The sequence below is a fragment of the Phasianus colchicus genome, chromosome 1 (genome assembly GCF_987193195.1).
Source record: "Phasianus colchicus chromosome 1, bPhaCol1.hap1.1, whole genome shotgun sequence".
NCBI lineage: Eukaryota > Metazoa > Chordata > Aves > Galliformes > Phasianidae > Phasianus > Phasianus colchicus.
In genome coordinates, this window is record NC_143436.1 from 121,838,864 (window position 1) to 121,858,439 (window position 19,576).

At 41.0% G+C, this 19,576-nt stretch overlaps 1 protein-coding gene across 4 annotated transcripts in view; it reads left to right on the forward strand.

Moving 5' to 3' along the window:
- Positions 1–1,046: 1,046 nt before the first annotated feature.
- Positions 1,047–19,576, forward strand: part of PHKA2 (phosphorylase kinase regulatory subunit alpha 2) — a 38,852-nt gene continuing 20,322 nt past the window's right edge. Inside the window, exons 1-15 of one of the 4 annotated variants that reach the window (XM_090124827.1) lie at positions 1,047–1,337; positions 3,294–3,452; positions 4,522–4,569; positions 4,935–5,103; positions 6,144–6,226; positions 6,816–6,896; positions 7,923–8,021; positions 8,324–8,470; positions 8,693–8,746; positions 9,270–9,392; positions 11,918–12,013; positions 13,436–13,543; positions 14,247–14,325; positions 15,676–15,810; positions 17,388–17,497. In XM_090124827.1, the coding sequence (XP_089980953.1) occupies positions 1,260–1,337; positions 3,294–3,452; positions 4,522–4,569; positions 4,935–5,103; positions 6,144–6,226; positions 6,816–6,896; positions 7,923–8,021; positions 8,324–8,470; positions 8,693–8,746; positions 9,270–9,392; positions 11,918–12,013; positions 13,436–13,543; positions 14,247–14,325; positions 15,676–15,810; positions 17,388–17,497 (1,569 nt within the window). In that variant the 5' untranslated portion in view covers positions 1,047–1,259. The remainder of the gene's footprint in view (positions 1,338–3,293; positions 3,453–4,521; positions 4,570–4,934; positions 5,104–6,143; positions 6,227–6,815; positions 6,897–7,922; positions 8,022–8,323; positions 8,471–8,692; positions 8,747–9,269; positions 9,393–11,917; positions 12,014–13,435; positions 13,544–14,246; positions 14,326–15,675; positions 15,811–17,387; positions 17,498–19,576) is intronic. The other 3 variants (XM_090124824.1, XM_031599351.2, XM_031599352.2) reach the window with 3 other exon arrangements.

The window sequence follows — 19,576 nt, forward strand, 5'->3', positions numbered from 1 at the left end:
TTGTGTCCATATCATATTTCACTTTTCATGGCTGAAGCACATCTGTCTTTAGCAGAGAAAAGGTCTGACATAAGTCTGTCCAGTCAGTGCTTGTTCCTCCAGTCTGCTGAAACTCTTCCATAAGAATGCCGCGAGTAAAAGAATCACAGAATCATTAAGGTGGGAAAAGACCTCTAAGATCAGGTAGTCCAACCATCAGCCCCTCCCCGTTATACCCACTGACCACCTCCCTCAGTGCCACATCCACATGGTTCTTGAATACCTCCAGGGACAGTGACTCCACCACCTCCAGTGGGCTGCCCCTGCATCACCACTCTTTCTGAGGAGAAATCTGTATTGATATCCAACCCGAAGTGCCCCTGGCACAATTTGAGGCCATTCCCTCTTGTCCTGTTTCTGTTACCTTGGAGAAGAGGCCAACTCCCACCTCGCTACAACCTCCTTTCAGTTGCAGAGAGTGATAAGGTCTCCCCTGAGCCTTATCCAGGACATGGCTGAGTTTGGCTTCAGCAATTCCGTACTAAAAAGCATATTTTACAGTCACAGCTTGGAATCTTCATTTGTTTCTATTTTTGCACCATAACTTACGCAGGGATTATTTTAATCATTCTTATTTGATTTATTCGTAGGCATGGGAATTTCATCTTACTTTGCCATACACGTACTGTAGTAAAGTCTCACACAGGGCAGCCCGTTGGTGTATCCCAGTGAATACCATCAACAAAGGCGTTGAAAAACCATTTGCACACCAGGGGGCGTGGGGACCGAGCAGCTGCCTAAGCAAATTTGGGTTAGCTCAACCGCCTTCTTAGGTCATAAATACAAAAAATAAAAAAGTGATTAAATAAGTTGTCACATTGTGCCTTGCGCAACTCCGTGGTTGTTCCGCTCCCAGTTCCCGGCACTTGGTAGAAAGCTTTGCAACTCTAAGCTGTATTATGCTCTACAGAATACGTATCCTTTCGGTACTCGGGGTTTTGTGCCCTGCCAGCAGCGTAGCCATAGCAACCCTTTATCTGGGAGAAAAGTGGCACCGCTCCCTGCCCTGCCCCGCCCAGCCGCCGCCGTGCCCGCTCCGCTCCGCCGGGTGTCGGCGTAGGACCGCGGGCGCTGAGGGGAAGCGGCGTAGGGCCCCGCCCGGCCGCCGGCAGGGGGAAGGGCCGCGGGCAGGGAGGGCTGGCGCGCCGCCCGCCGCGCACACAGGGAAACAGCCGCCGCCATCTCCGGCTGCCGGCGCGCCCGGGCGGTGAGACGAGGCGATGAGGAGCCGCAGCAACTCGGGGGTTCGCCTAGACGGCTACGCCCGCCTGGTACAGCGGACCATCCTCTGCCACCAGGTGAGGGCAGCGTCGCCGGTGTAGCGGCTGGGAGTCGGAGGCGGGTTCGGCGCCGGGGTCGGGGTGAGCGGGTGGAGGCGGCTGTCCGCCCTTCCCGGGCTGCGGCAGCCGGGCCCGCGGCTGCAGCACTACGGGCTGCCCGCCTTGTGAGCGCTGAGTGCAGGTGTCGGCGCTGCTGGGGAGAAGCTGTCACCGGCTTCCCGCGCTTTGGCCCGTGCAGCCGGCGCAGCGCCGTGCGGTCTGCTTGATGCGCCTTGCTTCAGGTGTGTGTGCTGAGGGTGGGGGGCACGTACCGTGTTGTCATGCTTCTCTTAAAGTTGTTCCCCGCGTAGAGAGAAGGGCAGCGGGGCTTCTGGTGTGAATCAGGTCCCAAGTGCACTTCATTGCAGTGACTTAGAAGAAACTGCAAAGCAAAGTGAAACATCGTTAGATGTAAGGAAAAAATCTTTTTTTGTGATGGTGGTGAGGCACTGGCAGAGGTTGCCCAGAGATGTGGTGGATGGCCCATCCCTGGGGACTTTCAAGGCGAGGTTGAATCAGGCCCTGGGCATCCTGATGTAGCTGTGGTGTCCCTGTTCATTGCAGGGGACTTGGACTAGATGGCCTTTAAAGGTTCCTTTCAACTGTAAGGATTCTGTGTTTCTATGACTAACTAAAGAGGTGAGCACCCAAAGCCCAATAAGATCTATACCAGCAACTCAGTAAGATTTATTCCATCAACTGTTTCTGTGGGCACGAGCTCCAGACACCTGAGAACTGTTATCGTTACGTGAACTACTGAAAACCTACCAGCAACAAAAAACAAGGTTCTGGTGTGAGCAGTGTGAGACAGCGCTGCCGGGCTCTCACCATGGTGGGCTGTGGGAGCTGCCCTGTACTGCTCTCCTGGCCCTGCAGGATGACCTTGGGCTCCTTCAGCAGCTGCTGAGGAGCTGGGCCTGAGCTGAGCCACCTATGTCCTGTGAGCAGCCAGACAAAAGAGCAGCAGGCAGCAGAGGTGCTGCTGAGACGGAGCTGTACAGCCCTGGTGTACGGAGGTGACCTTGTGCCCGGCATCCAGCAGCATGCAGATTAAGCTGCTGTGCTGTGACAGAGCTCATGTTCTCTGAGACGTGGCTTGGAGAACGTGAAGTGTGTTTGGGAACATTGCGCTTTTATAAAGATGTGTCTGACAGGGCAGGGGTCAGGTGTCCCTGTCACAGCAATTGATCTGGCATTCGTAACAGTTGCTCTGTTTGAACACGCAGCCGAGAAACGAGCATAAAAGTTAATGGCAACGAGGCAATGGGAATTAATGATTAAGTGAAAAATGTTGTGAAGTGTTTGAGATGCAAGAGACTATGCAGTATTCTAGTTCTCAAACGGTGTTGCTACTGAACGCTATCAGAATTTGCCGTTCTCTGCATTGGAACATAAAAAGGCTTTGTATGCATTCATGTTTTAGCTTCCATAAACCAAGTGAGGAAACAGACAGAAACACTTTGCCTACTTCCTAGAAGAGAAGCAATTCTTTTTTACTTCTTCAAGACCATACCACAGTATGGTCACACGGACAAGGGCAGATCCCAGCTCAGTTTCATATGTTAATTCGGTACCCTGTTTTCCTTCCAAATACACACAGTTTAGATTTGTATTTCTTCATTGTGCTTTGGCTGTCACCGAGTGACGTAGTTCATCAGCCTTGGTGGGTGAAGGTGCCCTGATGGATTCTATAAGCTTTGTGTCCTGAAGTGCTCAAATAAATAAGTATTGCACTTCACATGTGCGAGTTCAGGAAAGGACTGGGCATCTCTGTTACAGAACTGTGAGAAGCTGTATTGTGCAACCAGTATGAAATCTTGAAATCCTTTCTTTCCCCTTCCCCCAACACCTTTTGATGTGGAAAGAAGTGGTTTATCTTAATAGATGGGACTTCAGGTAATAATGTTTGTTCTTTACCTTTTCTACCATGTTCAGAACCCAGTTACAGGGCTGCTTTCAGCTGGTACAGACCATAAGGATGCTTGGGTACGGGACAATGTCTATAGCATCCTGGCAGTGTGGGGGCTTGGCATGGCCTACAGAAAGAACGCAGACCGGGATGAGGACAAGGCCAAAGCCTATGAGCTTGAGCAGGTATGTTGAAGTTCAGTGCAAAGCAACTATGCTATATTTTGCCTTTTTTTTCATGTGGTCATGGTTTTGGTGTGCTTACACTGCTGCTATGTCGAGGATGTGGCACTGTTTTCCCAGTATGGAATACATGTTTAGTTCTTGTGGCAGCAGTGTTTGTGTAACACAGAACGGTCTGTGTTCCTAGCAGCCCCCCAGGAGGTGAGATTTGGAGAGCTGAGCAACAGAGAGGCTAACATCTCAATTAATATATATACCAAAAGAAAACTGGTAGAAGTAAAACTCCCATTGTTTAGCACATTATTGTAAACTATGCTTCTAAGAGATTTTATGCCCTCATTTAGAAGCCTCCCTGATTAAATTGTGAGATCCTTCATGAGGTCGTGGGGCAGAAATTCAAACCTAGGTTGCTTGTATTGTAGGATGGCAATTTTATTATTTTTCCCCTTAAGGAGAAGCATGCCCTTTCTGCATGCTGTCTTTGAAATGTGAACATGTGTAGTCTCATGAAAATCATATGTGGTATATAGATATGTTTGGTCAGAAAGGCAAAGCATCATTGTATTTTTAGGCCTTAGTAATTTTCTGGAATTTCAGACGAAATCTTGTCTTAATGCTTATTCTATGCTTTTCTTAGTACACACTGAGGTCTCTTCACATTAGTCATCCGCTTGCTGTATAAAGAGATGAAGAGACACCACAGGTTTTCCAGCTGTCTGTGTCTTGCAGTTATTTACCAGTGTTGCCTGGATCTGTCAGTCTAACAATCATTATTCTTACAGTGGGTAACATTCCTCTTACTTCTTTAGCCAGATAGAAAGAGCACAGGTTACTCTGCGTGCTGGAGAGGATGTTTGGGAAAAGATCAGTTCTCCCAAATGGAAGCATGAGAACAAAAATCAATTTTTTTTTTTTTTTTTAAAGGGCATTTAAAACATTTCAGATTAATACAATTTTTTGTCCTTGGGAGGACATTAACAAGGGATGTGAACTTGTGACTTCCGCATGTTGTTTTTAACAGCTGATAGGGCTGGTAGTACAGGAGTGTCACTGGTCTGCTTTATTCCTGCAGAACGTTGTGAAGCTGATGCGAGGGCTTTTACAGTGCATGATGAGACAGGTATGTATGCATGATACAAATCAGCACATACACTGCTATTAGCCTAAGCCGAACTCAGATCATGCTTGTACCTTTTTAAAATTAGGTTTGCAGCAAATCACAGTGTTGCCTTTGCAAACTGGTTTGCGCAAAGGTGCATGCCTGTTACTAAAGATGTGAACTCAGCAAGGTAACTTAAGCTTACTCTTTCCCAAAGAGATGTGGATTTAGGCAGAGTCTAAAGTTCATGCACTATGATTAATCAAAACACACTGAAGTGAGGTAATAAAATTTAGGACCTTTTCTATCTAAGACAACGTGTTGTGAAATTGTTTGGAGAATTTCTTCTGTAGTGTTTCACATTTGAAGTCTGTGGTGCTTTTCAGATAGATAAGGTAGAGAAGTTCAAACGCACACAGAGTACCAAGGACTGCCTACATGCCAAGTACAACTCTGCTACTTGTGCCACAGTGGTTGGAGATGACCAGTGGGGACATCTGCAAGTTGATGCCACTTCTCTTTACCTGCTCTTCCTGGCACAGATGACTGCATCAGGTAAGCAGAAGATATTTTAGCCCTGACTGTTGTTACAGTCTTCATGTCAACTTAGAATTAAAAAGGAGAAAAAAAAAATATGACTAGCTTCAAAGATCTTTGTGCAGTTATTGCACAGAAAATAGTATTTCTATGGAAAGAGATGTTTTTAGTTAGGATTTCACACTTACAGTAACTGCCCAGGAAGTGTCCATTCCCTTAAAGTTTGTTGGTGTACAAATTCTATTCAGAGCCATGTCAAAGAGCTGTGTGTCTGATGGACAAACTGGTTTATTCAGAGTGACTACATCAAGCTGGGTGCCACAATCCTTCTGTGTTCCTCCTCTTGTGGGCATTGTTTTGCTTTCTGCTCATAGCAGCCATGCTCTTCCTCTGAGGATAAGTCTCTTCTCCTGATGGTCTCCTGGCAGAGCATAAAGCAGATGGTGTAGCTGCTGCTGGAGCTGGGCCACCCAGTTCTCAGGAGCTAAGCTGGTTCAGCTCTCCCTGCTCTGTAGCCATTGTGTGTGAATGCTGTGTTTTCACTGAGGGCATTTTTTGGCTGGTCTTTGAAACGGATGATGTGTATTGGTGGCATTTGAAGTAGTTCATCAGCAGCAAATGTTGAGGCTTGTTGCCACTCCTTTTGAAATCAACCCGAGTCTTTCACTGATTTCTGTGAATAGTAGCTGGTAGTTGGTAACAAATCACAGAATCACAGAATGGCCAGGGTTGGAAGGGAGCTCAACGATTGGGAATCTCCAATCCCCCTGCCACAGGCAGAGCCACCAACCTCCCTATTTAATACTAGACCAGGCTGCCCAGGGCCCCATCCACCTTGCCTTGAACACTTCTAGGGACGGGGCATCCACAACCTCTCTACGCAGCCTGTTCCAGCACCTCACCACTCTCTCTGTAAAGAACTTCCCCCTGATATCCAACCTAAATCTTCCCTCCCTAAAATATACAAAATATAAATACAAATATACAAAAGCTTGAAATTTTTTGAAGAGGAAGTAGTTCTAATGCAGCGTATTTCTTTCTTCTTCTCTTGTTTTTAGGGTTACGTATAATTTTCACCCTTGATGAAGTTACCTTTATTCAGAATCTTGTTTTTTACATAGAAGCTGCCTACAAAGTTGCTGTAAGTAGTTATTTATGTGTAAGACCTCTGAACACAGCTTAGGTGCGGGTTGGAAATTATTTCTTGCTGGTGACTGAAAACACAATTTTCTTTTTCCATCAGAGGATGTCAGAATTTGTCATTACATTGTGAGCAACATTTCTGGAGGTGGTGTGGCAGCTGTGGGGGGATTTGCTGTTTTCTGGATGAAGTATAGTTGTTCTATCATCACGGTAGTAATTAATAACAATTCCTGATGTCTCATGAGCCTTTCTGAAAAGAGCAGAGTGTTATCAAACTCTTTTGGAAAGTGATGAGTTGCAGAGGCACAGGGAGAAGCATGCAGTTTAGAGGTCTTTGTGTATTCTATGGAGAAGGTGATTTATGACTGCAGATGTGATCCTGCTGGGATGTATTTTTATGTTCTGCCTTTAAACATGCAGAGGAGTTCTATGGAAGTCACTTGTTATTTTATTTTTAAGGCTGATAAACAAGTTCTCTACGAGGTTCTGGTTTTGTGGTGAGCCTTTGTGTGTGGAGGCGAGGTAGGGAAATACTGGTTGTGTATGTAACCATGCCAGTTTTTTTTTTAATGTTGTTATTCTTGCAGGATTATGGAATTTGGGAACGTGGTGATAAGACAAACCAGGGCATCCCAGAACTGAACGCAAGCTCCGTAGGGATGGCCAAAGTGAGTATGTCTTTATGACTCCTCTTTTGTGGCTGTTCTCTCACTCTGAATAGCTCTAGTGAACCCAGTGTCTTCCTTTGCATTGCCTTCTTGGCAACTGTTAACTAATTGTATTAAGAATTTTTGTTTGGGTATGAATTGAGTATTCAACATAAAATCCTTGTGATAGTGGCTTACTTTGAAGGTACCTTAGTACATTTGTTCTGGGGACTGCAAAATATGCAGCAGAATCATTGAGGCATGAATGTGATAGATAAAGTGAACAGGATTTTAAAAGGAAAGCTCCTTGCTCTCTTCCTGACCCATACCGTTTGTGGCACAGCAAGCCCCACATCAGCAAAGCCAGGACACTTCCAGGTTAACGTGGGGGTGCACAGAGATGAATGGGTGGGTTATTAATATCTTCCTAAAGCATACACATTAAAGCTGAGACATATGGGATGAACTGATTCACCCGTAAAGACGGGGCATGATGTGTCTCTGTTGGCTGGTTGGCCATTAGGCATGCAGAAAACAGACATCTCATCTCTCTTTCCCTAGGGAAGCAATAATATCAGAAAGAGAGGTAGATGGCAATGCGTTCTTCCCTGCACCAGCAGAGGCTGGTTCCCAGAGCACGCTGAGCAAGTCTTCCTCTTCCTCTTTGAATAGCCCTGCAAATGGCCACTGAAATGGAGGGGTCATTTTGGAACATGGAACAGGAGAAGCATTTATGGCTAAATATTATTTAGGTATTATTCAGCAGAAGCACTGTTTCCTGTTGCTTTGTGTTGGGTTGTAATTGTAAGAACAGTCATCAGCACATCAGTCCTGGATCCTACGAGTGGAAATTCAAAAATATTGTTTACTTTTTCAGAAGTATTGATGTGCTTCCCATTGAAGTTGGAAACAATATCTGTGGAGCAAACTTCTGTCTTGCCTAACAACCTTCAGAGGAAAAGTACAGATGCTGGGGTGTGCACTTGGCTTAAAAGATATCTAATGGTATTTTTCTGTGTGTGTGGGTGTTGTTTGTTTGTTTTGAAGGCTGCTTTGGAAGCAATTGATGAATTAGATCTTTTTGGAGCTCACGGAGGGCACAAATCAGTGATTCATGTTCTTCCTGATGAAGTAGAACATTGTCAGGTAAAAAGCAGTCTTCTGTTTCTAGTGCTTGAAGGAAATCCATCTCCTTTTCCGTTCTGTTCTTAATTGAAATGCTGGTTAACTGAATGGTAAACTTAATAAGGATGACTTCAGACTGTGCTGTTCACCCTGTTTATAGTAAATTACATGAAACTGATTTGAAACATTCCCATGTTAACTCAGTTAAAATCGTTATGCAGTGAGTTCTCTCCATTTGCAAATTGTGCATTTTATTTGCATGTTACACAGCCTTTTGAACAAAGTAAATTATTTCATATTCCTCTCTTCTGTGTTTTGCTCAGTCTATACTATACTCCATGTTGCCAAGGGCATCCACGTCTAAGGAAATAGATGCTGGCCTTCTCTCCATAATTTCTTACCCAGCTTTTGCAGTGGAAGATATAAACCTTGTTAATTTAACCAAGAGTGAAATCATATCCAAATTGCAGGTAAGGATTTCCTTTATTTTGTTTTATTTTTCAGAAGGAAAGAGAAGCAGAACCTTTTTTCTTAATTGAAAATCTAATTAATCTAGGATTGACAGACTTGGTGGGTCCATACATGGAACAGAGAGAGGAAAATCCCTAAGTGGCACTGGAAACTCACAACTTAAATGTTGGTATCAGTCTGTCAGTATGTGAAGATTTCTGTAATTTTGTCTGTTTTTATAGGGCCGCTATGGCTGCTGTCGCTTTCTCAGAGATGGCTACAAGACACCCAGAGAGGTACTTCTGATGTATATTTTCAGTAGATGTTAGGAAGAATGCTATCTCTTTTTGGCATTATTTTGTCTTGGTCAAAATTCAGTATTGCTATTTAGACATTTGGTAGTAAACCACATAAATTTGGGGAATGACTCATGTCTAGTGGTTTAAAGACCACCAGTTATTAATGAGATAAATTAATTCATGATTCTGCAAGGTATTAACCCTTACACATGCTTACAGCACCTAAGGAAAAGAATTGCCTCTGAGATGCTCCAGGGTATCTATGAAGTAGGGCAGAGGCAAGATTATTTGGGTGACACCTAGATTCTGATTCTGAGAAGGGCTGGTTTGTCTGGAGACCGATTAAACAAGTTTGGAAGTGAATGTGAAAAAAGAAATCAAGAGGCTACGTGGGAACTTTTTGCTGTATTTTTATTGCTTGCTTGGTTCTAATTATTTGTATAAAATAGGCTTTCATTGTGTATGGAGTTTGAGTGACTAATTTAGCACTGTGACTAAAAGAACATGGTTGAATTTCCAGGATCCAAGCAGATTGCACTATGATCCTGCTGAGCTCAAGCTGTTTGAGAATATTGAATGTGAGTGGCCAGTGTTCTGGACATACTTCTTAATTGATGGAGTATTTAATGAGGACAAAATTCAGGTGAGGAAAGAAGAAATTGCTTAGAATGGAAGTGCAAAGCTGCTAACAACCCATAATAGCTTTTCTCTGTGTTTATTTTAATTATCAGTTACCACTTAAAAAGTTCACATGACCCTTTTTTTTTTATTGGCAGAACCCTTTACTATTTGCATACATACAAATTATGTATTTTTGTGGATGAATTACATTTGACAGATAGCAGCAGCTGGGTGAGAATGTGGATGGAGCATTTGTTTTTACATGCTACTCAGGCTGGAGTGTGATAGGTATTATTATTTGAATGTCTTGCAATGTTGATGCTCTTTTGGCATCAGGCAGTACTGGAAATCACTGAGTTCCTGTGAAACTCAGTGGGGTTTTACACAACAGGTTGGAAGCAGTCTCCAACCACTCTGACCTTACTGGGAGGTTCATGTCACAAGAAAGGCTGCAGTGTTGCCCACACTGGTACGGGGAAAAGTTGCCCTTTCTCTGTCAGGTTGAGTGGCTCTGTTGGCTGGTGGGTTTCAAATGATCTGGACATTGTGTATTTGTCTGGTTCTGTTTTATGACCAACCTTGATGTCTCACCAAATTATTGTGAGATGAGTCTAGCTTCTGTCTTCCCTGATCTCTGTGGCTTGGCTGCTGAGAACAAGGTTAATAGTTCTTTCAGTCCTTTGGTACATTTAGGGAGGTTTGGGATGGATTAGACTTTTATCAGGAGCCATTTCATTTTAACTGATTTTGCAGGTTAATTGATGATTCCTTAGTGTATTTTATGCCTTTGCTGTGTCAAGCATTCAATGGTCAGGGGAACTAGATTGTAACCTTTCAAAGGTTGTAGTGGTTCCTGTAGAACGTTGGTAAATTAAAAGAGCAGCATGTAATGAAGTTTAAATGTATTCAGATCAAGAGCTCTACAGCTTGATGGCTTGAAGGAAGTAACAAATACATGTGATTTAAAGTTGCCCAGTATGCAGAGGGACTATGATTACTAAAGAAAACCCCTTAAAAATAATATGCTGTCAGAAACAAAATAAATTTCAGACCAAAAATACCTTTCTATAACAGATGTAAATACAGTGAAGTATTTACTAACATTAAAAATATGGGTTGCTTTGCTGAACACGGTAGAAATAGTCTGGTGGAGAGAAAAGTAACGTTGTTTCATAAGGAGAAAAATCAGAGTTTACTGAAACTTCAGTCATGTTGATAAAATACTTATTTCAAAAGCAGTCTCTAGAATTTAATTAGCTGGTCTGGGACATTATGTACCAGATTGCTTTTATGGTGTGCAGATGGTCTGTGGTAGGATGTGCTCAGAATGGACAATTGGCCCCAGTTTCCACACTTTACACATAGTTGCTCGTGACACTCTGGTGGTGGTGTCTAGTCTTCCACAGTTACTGCTTCATAAGCCTAATTGCAGTAGCAGCAACGATTTGGAAAATAAGCATCCTGATCACTCAACAAGAGTGGATAAGGATAGGATACTGATAATACTTGTGTGCCATGACATGAATGTGTGGGTACTTTAGCTTGTGCATTAGGCTAGAGGTTATTCCTCAGAAAGGTATAAACAGGAATAGAATTTTAGAGCCAGGTGCTGATAGTGCTAGAAAACCGCTTCCCTGTGAGTTAAAACTTAGAATGGGAGTGTGAAGAAATGAGACAAAATAAGAAATCTGGTTTAAAAAAAATAAATGAAAATTGTTGAATTTTAGGCCGTTTACATGTCCTGGTGATTACCATTGCTAACTCTACATTGGTTGTCTTACTCTGCTTGCTCTTCTCAGAGTCCTACCAGGACAGAATTGCTCAGGTGTAGGAGTTGTCTGCCCAGGAAAGTGGTGGAGTCACTGTTCTTGGAGGTGTTCAAGAGCTGTGTACATGTGGCACTGAGGGACATAGTGGGTGTGGTGGGGAGGGATTGGTGGTTGGACTGGGTGATCTTGGTGTTTTACAACCTTACTGATTCTACAGTACAGTATGATAATATGTTGTCTAGCAATACGAGAACAAGAGGATTTTATGTTCGTTTAACTTAGGTATTTTATTTGATTTACATCTACTTAAAACTTTCCTTAGGGCAAATTTTTAAGAGAAACTGAATTCCCAGTCCTGCAAAGTTGGATTCAGAATATCATACACAAATGTGCTTGATAGAAAGCTAACAATTCTTAAATCTTACATTTCTAATTGGTATTGCTAGTGCTGACATCTTCTGCGTCACTTCATTTTCATGATCAAATTTAATGCAGAATTTCTCATGACTTCTTGATTGCATTATTTTTTTATGCTTCAGTGGTTTGTTTCTGATTAAAGATGTGTGCTTTTGCTTTGGAGAATGATAATACTGAGATCTTGGAACAGTGTCTGACAATTTGAAGCCTCTTCTTCCATCACCAAGCTGTGATCCACTTTTCCCTCTCCTCCTTATTGTTTACTTTTTATGAATTTTCAACAGAGAAGTAGTAAAATTATAACTTTATTGTTTCTGTTTTGCTGAATGTATTGTCAATTTTCTTTTATAAATATCTCCAGGTAGAAGAGTACAGAGAGGCTTTGGAAGGAATACTTGTTAGAGAAAAGAATGGAATAGTTCTAATGCCTGAACTATATGCAGTCCCTTCAGAAAAGGTATTGTGAAAATGCAGCAATCACTTCAGTATGTGAAGTATAGATATGAAGATCAGTGTACCATTTTCCTGTAGCACATAAATCTAAGTCAGTAATAAAAAAAAAAAAAAGCAATCCACAGCACATTATTAATTACTGATAAACCTCTCACGGTTCCCACTGAGAAATGGTAACTTTAGGCTTCTAAATGATCAAATTCTGGAGATAGGAATCCAAGTGTCTATGGAAGTTCTGGACCAGGTTTAAAATTACCAAGTCTTTATAAAAAAGGTGTATTTAAGAAGTTTTGCTGATGATTTAGAAATTGAATCTCAGAGAAGAAGTAAAGCATAGGCTGTTCTCTGTGTTTATTCTACCAGTGGTTTGTGCTCGCTCTTTTTCAGAGCTTGTATTTAAGATGGAAACAGTTTTCAGATGAATCAGAATTTGTTAGATTTTTAGTGTGGTTTTTAATCTGTTGTTTTTTGTTTGTTTATTTGTGTTTCCCATCTTTTCTGTCACTGTTCTACCTTTTCTTTCGTTGTGACAGAGAAATTCAGATAACATTATATCCCCTTCCATGCTACTCGCTTTTGTATCTCTCCCTGCCAACTTCTTCCACTCCAGATTTCTCAGCCCCACACTGGGGGTGTGGAGCCTTCTGGACTGGTATGAGTTTATGGAGGGAGTATCAAAAGCTAATGTCCTACTCACAGGTCTGAGGCTGAAACTCTGAGTTACCTTTCTGTTGGGAGCAAGTGTGTAACAGTACAGAGCCTTTTTGTGAATTCTGATACGATTATGATCGGAAGAATATGCCAAATAAATGGTGTAATTTTTGCCCACCATTTATAAATTATAAAATGGTTCTGATAAAGATGTTATCTAGAAGGTTGTATGCTCCTCCCTCAATAGATTTGTATACTACATGATCATGTCAGGGGCTTTGTTTTTCTGTTTGCCAAGATTAAGAGACTCTACTCTTTATTTTTCCATAACCATTCTTGCTAAAATAAGAAGGGTAGAATAGGCTTTTTTTTTTTTGAAAGCAGTTCTATGTGCACCTTCAGAAAGCTAGGTAGGCACCAGTGAAGTTCAAGAATCATCTTGCAAGGAGCTGGAAAGCTGACACAATTCCCTATAAGCTTCCCAAAGGGGAGGCAGCAAAGGAATGACAAGAAGAAAGGGGAGGTCCTGACATCAAAGCTGTACTTGTGTGCAGAATCCTCATTCAACCTCCAGCTTCAATAGTTTGAGTGGTGTATGGAAAGAAAGCATAGTTCTTGTCCCAGCTAGCGTGCAGTCTCAAAAGTAAAATCAAGAGATGTCAATAATAGTGGGTTAGAAATGGTAGATGATAGACCGTGTTTTTACAAATACTTCTATGTTCTGTTGTTCTTCAGAACTTTAAGATGAGTTTCTTGTTTGTGTTTTTGTTGTAAGGTTGATGAGGAGTATGAAAATCCTCACTCAGTGGATCGTGTCCCAATGGGAAAGCTGCCTCATCTTTGGGGCCAGTCATTGTACATCCTTAGCTGCTTATTAGCAGAGGTAATTATTTCTTGTATAGCAGATGAGCTTGTTTCATTTTGTTTTGAGTTGGTTTAGCCTTTAAGCACAATTTGATTGTCAGGTAGGGGTCAGTGTGTTTTTCAATGAAAACTGTGAAGGGGTGACTCCAAGCTTTCAGGAGCTTATTTGTGTATTATGTATATTATGGATAACATACCATCTGTATATTATGCTAAATTTTGTGTTTCTCATCAAGGTCAGTAAGTTGCCAGATATGCTCAAGAAATACGAAGTCCATACTGAGTTGATTGTTCCAGAACTGGGATTCTGCAATTTCAACTCCACTGGGTTGCACCTTATTTTGCAGCATAAGATGCCTACAGAATTGTTGAGTATTAGCTATGGACTTGGAAATGAATAACAGTATACCTGAGGAACTGCAGAAAAATCACTGGCCTGGCAATGTTGCATTACTTGCTGCAACTCTAAAATAGAAAATATGGATATGCAGATTGTGTCAGTCATAACCATTTTCTTGTTGTTCCAAGAAGTATTTCAGCCACTATAACATAGTTTTCAGTGCATGTACTGTGTGGGTAGGATGGGGAAACCAGACTTTAATCCAGCTTTCCTAATAAAATGTGAAAATTGGTTAAGAAATCTAGAAATCTTCATCAAAAGCCTTTTGCTTAATTTTTGTTTGTCTCCTTTCTCTTTTTATTTCTTTTGTATTTTCTTCTAGGGATTTCTGGCTGCAGGTGAAATTGATCCCTTAAACAGAAGATTTTCCACTGGATTTAAACCTGATGTGGTGGTACAAGGTTAGGGAGTTTTTCTTTTAACATTCTGAATAAACTGGATTATGTAAAGGTGAAGGTCCTATTCAAGGGAATGAAGAATGTTTTAAAATGATACTGGTCTTTGCATGGCGTATGGATGCTTGGTTGATACTGTGTGAAAGTGGTTGTTTGTCAAGCTGCTTTTCTTCTAGGAGGTAAGATCAGCTTTAATAATCTTTTAAAAAAACACACTCATGATTTTAAAACTGGTCAGAGACTGAAAAGTGACTTAATCTTTTATTGAAAAGGAAGGTCATGATGGATAATAGCAGAAAGGGGAGGGCTGACAGGAAACTATTCAGTTCAGTTAGGATTTTGTGTAGCCTCTTTTCAGAGGACCCAAGAGAGCAGATCTCTGGTTTACAGAGGTGAGGAGTGATCTAGAGAGCAGAGGGCAGCCAGACTTAGAGCTGTCTTTTGGCTGCTTCAGGGTGCGTCTGCTGCTTTCATGAGTGCAGGAGCAGCCAAAACTACATACTTAAGTTGAGGGCAAACACCAACTAATTGGGCATAAAAACTTTCCTAGCGCCTGTGTCATTCTGGAAAAGTAATCAGCTCATTTAGCAGGAGCAGCCTTCATCAGTGGTATTGCAAGCCGAGCAAAAGCTTGTTTATCTTCTGTTGTTGTCATAGTGGTGACATTTTGCTACTCTAAAATGTGTAATTTCCCTTAGATGCATAAATGCATGCTTATTTTTAGCATTCTTTGACTGCTATTTATAATGCAGAGAGTATGAATTATCAGTCCCAAAGCAATAAGCCAGCTCACAATGGACAAAGAAATGTAAAATCAGGCCTTGGATTGTAAATTCCTCCAATCTGGGGACTTTTTTTTCCCTACCTCTTCCATTTTATGGCCCTTGGAACATTTATTGTCATAATCCTAACATACTTGTTCACCACTGACCTAGCCGTAACCATTGATGTGCTGTATTAAAACAAAGATTTTCAAGTAGGGTTTCTCCTTGCAAGCCCCATCTCCTGAAAGTGACTGCACAATCCAAACTGTGTGAAATTGGAGAGAAACGATATCTAACCTCCGAACTGGCTCTGCTTTGAGCAGGAGGTTGGATTAGAGACTCCATGAGGTCCCTTCCAACTTGAGCTACCATACAATCCGGAATGGAAAAGAATGACAACATGTATGGGGAAGTAGAAAGCCAAAAGCTTTCTGACATCCTGTTAGACCTCGTGAATACATAAATTAAGAAAGAAGTAAAACCTTTGTGCATTTTTAGACAACTACACAGTACCTGGGAGGCGACAGTAAAGACAGTCAATTATAAAGAATAACTTTGACTCTTAAAAGTGTTTTTGATTTCTGTTATGCAGTAACTGTTCTGGCAGAAACTAATCAAATTAAGAATCTTTTGCAAGACCATGGAATCAATGTTCAGAGCATTGCTGATATCCATCCACTCAGAGTGCAGCCAGCTCGCATCCTAAGTAATCTCTACACCATGCTAGGTAGGTATTTAAATATTTCTAATGCCATACTGGGTATTTTTATATTTCTTACACACTGCCTCAATTTCTTTGACTTAAAAACAGACAAACCAAGAAGAAATAAAACCCTGCATTTGTATAAAGAAGGTTAAGAAAATTAGAACAACTGTCTTAAAAACTGACATCTTATTCTGCAGGAGCTACTTCCAAAGAGAAAAATCTTTAGGCTGTCCAGTTCTTGCTATTGTTTCTTTCAACTCTGAGCCAAATGGAGCTGACAGAAGCTCTCTGTCTGCAAATCCAGAAACCTTTAAGGCTTTTGTAGCCCCAGGACTTTAAATAAAGTTTCAGTTTCTCAGCAGTGACCCTAGAGGCCTGTGATCCCTCTGAGCCTGTCAATTTGATTAACTGAATGCACAAAACCTCAAACTTGTTTTAGTTAAGTTGAAAATCTGATAAACCTTCAGCCACCACTGGCTCATCTGGTAATTCTTGTTGGAATGAAAGGGGTCTTGGTGAAAATTTGTTGCCTGTATTCCTAATTGAACTTACTTTTACAACTTCAAGCAGGCCAAAAAGTCATGACTCAAATCTGTTGCTGTTACTGGAAAGTAAAACTGAGATAGAGTGGATCAGCATTGGTAGATTTCTTTGCACTATGGACAAGGAAAGCTAGCTGTATCATGCTTCTCTGTCAGTCTTGAGCATGTTTCTGTGGTCATGTAGTTTATGGGTAACGTGGAAGAAGATAACTTATGCTTTTGTTTGTTTATCAATGTTATGTGGTTTTTGTTTTTTTAACAGAAAGTAAGAGGGCCTCCAAGTAAGTGTCAGACATTGAGCCTTATATGTGAAAAAGGGAACTTGCATATACTGTTTTGGGAAAACAATTTGTTTTCTTATCACAAGGAACTTCTAATAAGTTTAACATTTACAGGGCTTTGCTGATGTTTGCAGTTATTTTGTAGAAGTTTGAAAGAGCTTTCTTTCACTAGTAGGGGTGAGTAGGATAACTTGACACAAAGATGTACTGTTTTCAACAGTGACTTCTTTGGTAATGTTTACAAGGATTTCTTTTCAGGCATTTAGTTGCTGGGCTTGTGTTCCTTGTCAGATGGATTCAGGTCAACTCCTGGACGTTGGAGCAAAAGCTGCATTGCAGAACACTAGCTTATAAGCCCCAGTGAGAAGAGGGGGTCTTATTAGGGAATCAAAATTTGTTCTTCAGCCTTTTATAGTCAAGAATTTTAAGGTTCTATAATGAAAGTACTGCAGTTTGTTACTTGTTGATTCTGTTGGTCTGTTTTTTGAAGACATACTTCTTGTAGTTTTTGGTGGTGAAGCATTGGGTGCTGAGCAATGATTGTGATTAGAATACTTAATTCCATGGTCAGTGAAGCCAAACTTTTAATATTTAATCAGGCTTTTGAAGTACCCTAGCTACTATATTGATGGTTGCTACAAAACACACCACTCTGTGGCATCTCACTCTTACCTGTTGCCTTCCTGAAACAAATGAAATAGGTCTCCACGTCTAAGATAGCTGTTGCAGGAAACCAGAGAGGAAGTGTTAGATGATGTTTTTTTCCTCTTGTCAGGTCGGAATGAGAACATGAAATTAAGTGGACGGCCACACCGACACATTGGAGTGCTGGGTACCTCCAAGCTGTATGTGATAAGAAACCAAATATTTGCTTTTACCCCTCAGGTGAGCATCTAAATCTGGCAGGGAAGTCCCTGTATACTTAATGGCTAATCATTAGGGAAGCACTTTGCTTTCATATGCTATCATTCCACTTTAGATAGAGCAGGGCTGATAAAGCAGATGTACTTTGCTTTGTGTTTTTAGTTTTTTAAGAGCTTTGGATGATCAGAGCATTAAGACTACTGATAAATCTTTCTTCCATACAGCATCTAGCTTCTTTGGCTTTTGGCTTAGATTTGTTACTGATCCCTGCCTGAACCAACATTATAATGAAATAATTTGAAAATAGGTCACTTAACATTTTCTTTCTACTGATTTCTTAGATGGAAAATGTACATTCAAAGTATACCAAGTACTATAATCCCCAAGACATTAAGACATAATCTTTTCCTTTTTGAAAGGGTCATTGACGTTGAGTAAAGGACATTCTTTGTTTTCTGCTTAGTGTGCTTTTCATTGTAGCTGGAAGTTTGGATCCTCCCAGAATTAGTTGCTCTTTTCATACATATAATGAAATACTACACATTTCTTGTAGCCTTATTGTAGTAGTTGTTACTAGAAGGCCAGTGGGTCATCTACTCCATCCATGTGAACTGGAACAGGATAAAGAATGCTCACAGCCTGCTGACCTTATGTTTGATTAATGTAGTCTTCAAATTCCAGTGAAAGAGATTCAGTGGACTCAATTGACATGGCTTCTGCAGTGCTGCATAATGTTCAGATTTAATCATATTTTTTCTGCAAGTAATGTTCCTTCTTGTTCTTCCTGCAGTCAATTGATTGCAGCAGGCTTTTTAAGATATTTTATGTGTAGGAGGATTGACTGTTGTGTTGTGTTGTTCCACCACACCAGTATCCACTTTTACAAATTAGGGGAAAGTTTCTCAGATGTTATTTAAAAACAAAACCAAAACAAAGCATATCTTTATCTAGATCTTGTTATAAATATATTCAAAAATGGCATTTATTTTCAAATCAGGAAAGTGCTTATTCCATATTAGACTAAAACCTCCATAAAGTCTTCTGTTGTACTTTTCAGTCAGACATTCCATCCTCCTCCTTTTTCTCTTTTTGACGGAGCAGAGTTTGTTTAATTTCACTTTTCTGAGGTTAGTAATTAACTCATCTCTGTTGAAATTGAGTAATGTCCACAGATGCTCTGGTTTTGAATTTGTACTTCATCCAATTCTCTAATGAAAACATCAGTTAGGAGTGGGGCAGAGGCCCCATTTAAATACCCTCTCAGCCTGAGAAAATGGTTAATAACTACCATTGGAGAGCAGTTTTTGAAGCAGTTCAGCCTTTTTGGATGCTTTTCTTTATCCTACTACTGTGACAAGAAGTCAGGATATGTCTGCCACTTCCTTGTGTGTGCTGTCTTGTTGCTCTGAAAGAATGAAGTTAGACTTATTTGCTGAGATTAGTTTTGATCTGACTACTTAGTCAACTTGCTTTATCATTTGCAGTTCTCTTGGCAATGGGCTTGTCTGGTCTACATTACTCTGGCCTTCCTTTCTAACACTGGCAGTATATTTGCTTCTCTTTGGATATGTAGGCTTGTACCCTCTGAGTTCTTAAACCTAACTACTATTGGTTCAGGAATTGTTTTGGCTGCTTCCTTAAGTTGTTCTAATTAGTTTCTTTATACTTTACCAGCTTGAATTTACATGATATTTAACGTTTTCCTCCCAACCCCAGGCTGAACTCCTGTCACTGTTTTAAAAGCAGTGTTACACATCATAATTTACTCCTTTTCATCTCTCATTAAAGAGGGGCACAGTTTATCTGCGTCCTCTCTTCCTATCCTCTTCCTCTCTTCTATGAAAGATCTACAGGTTCTGTGTTTTCCAATTACTTCTTATGTGTTTACAGAGTGTTTTCTCCTTCTCCATAATGCATCTTACCAATCAGTGTTTATTTTACATTCCAGCCTTTTCCCTCTTCCACACCTCACTAATGCTTCTGTGCTTTTAACGTTCATTGTAGCTGATTTGTCTAACTTTTCATTGTTTTTCCAGCATTTTAAAATTTCAGTTTCTAATGATATAGTCGTAATAGTCTCTTGCTGTGGCTCTTGGCCTT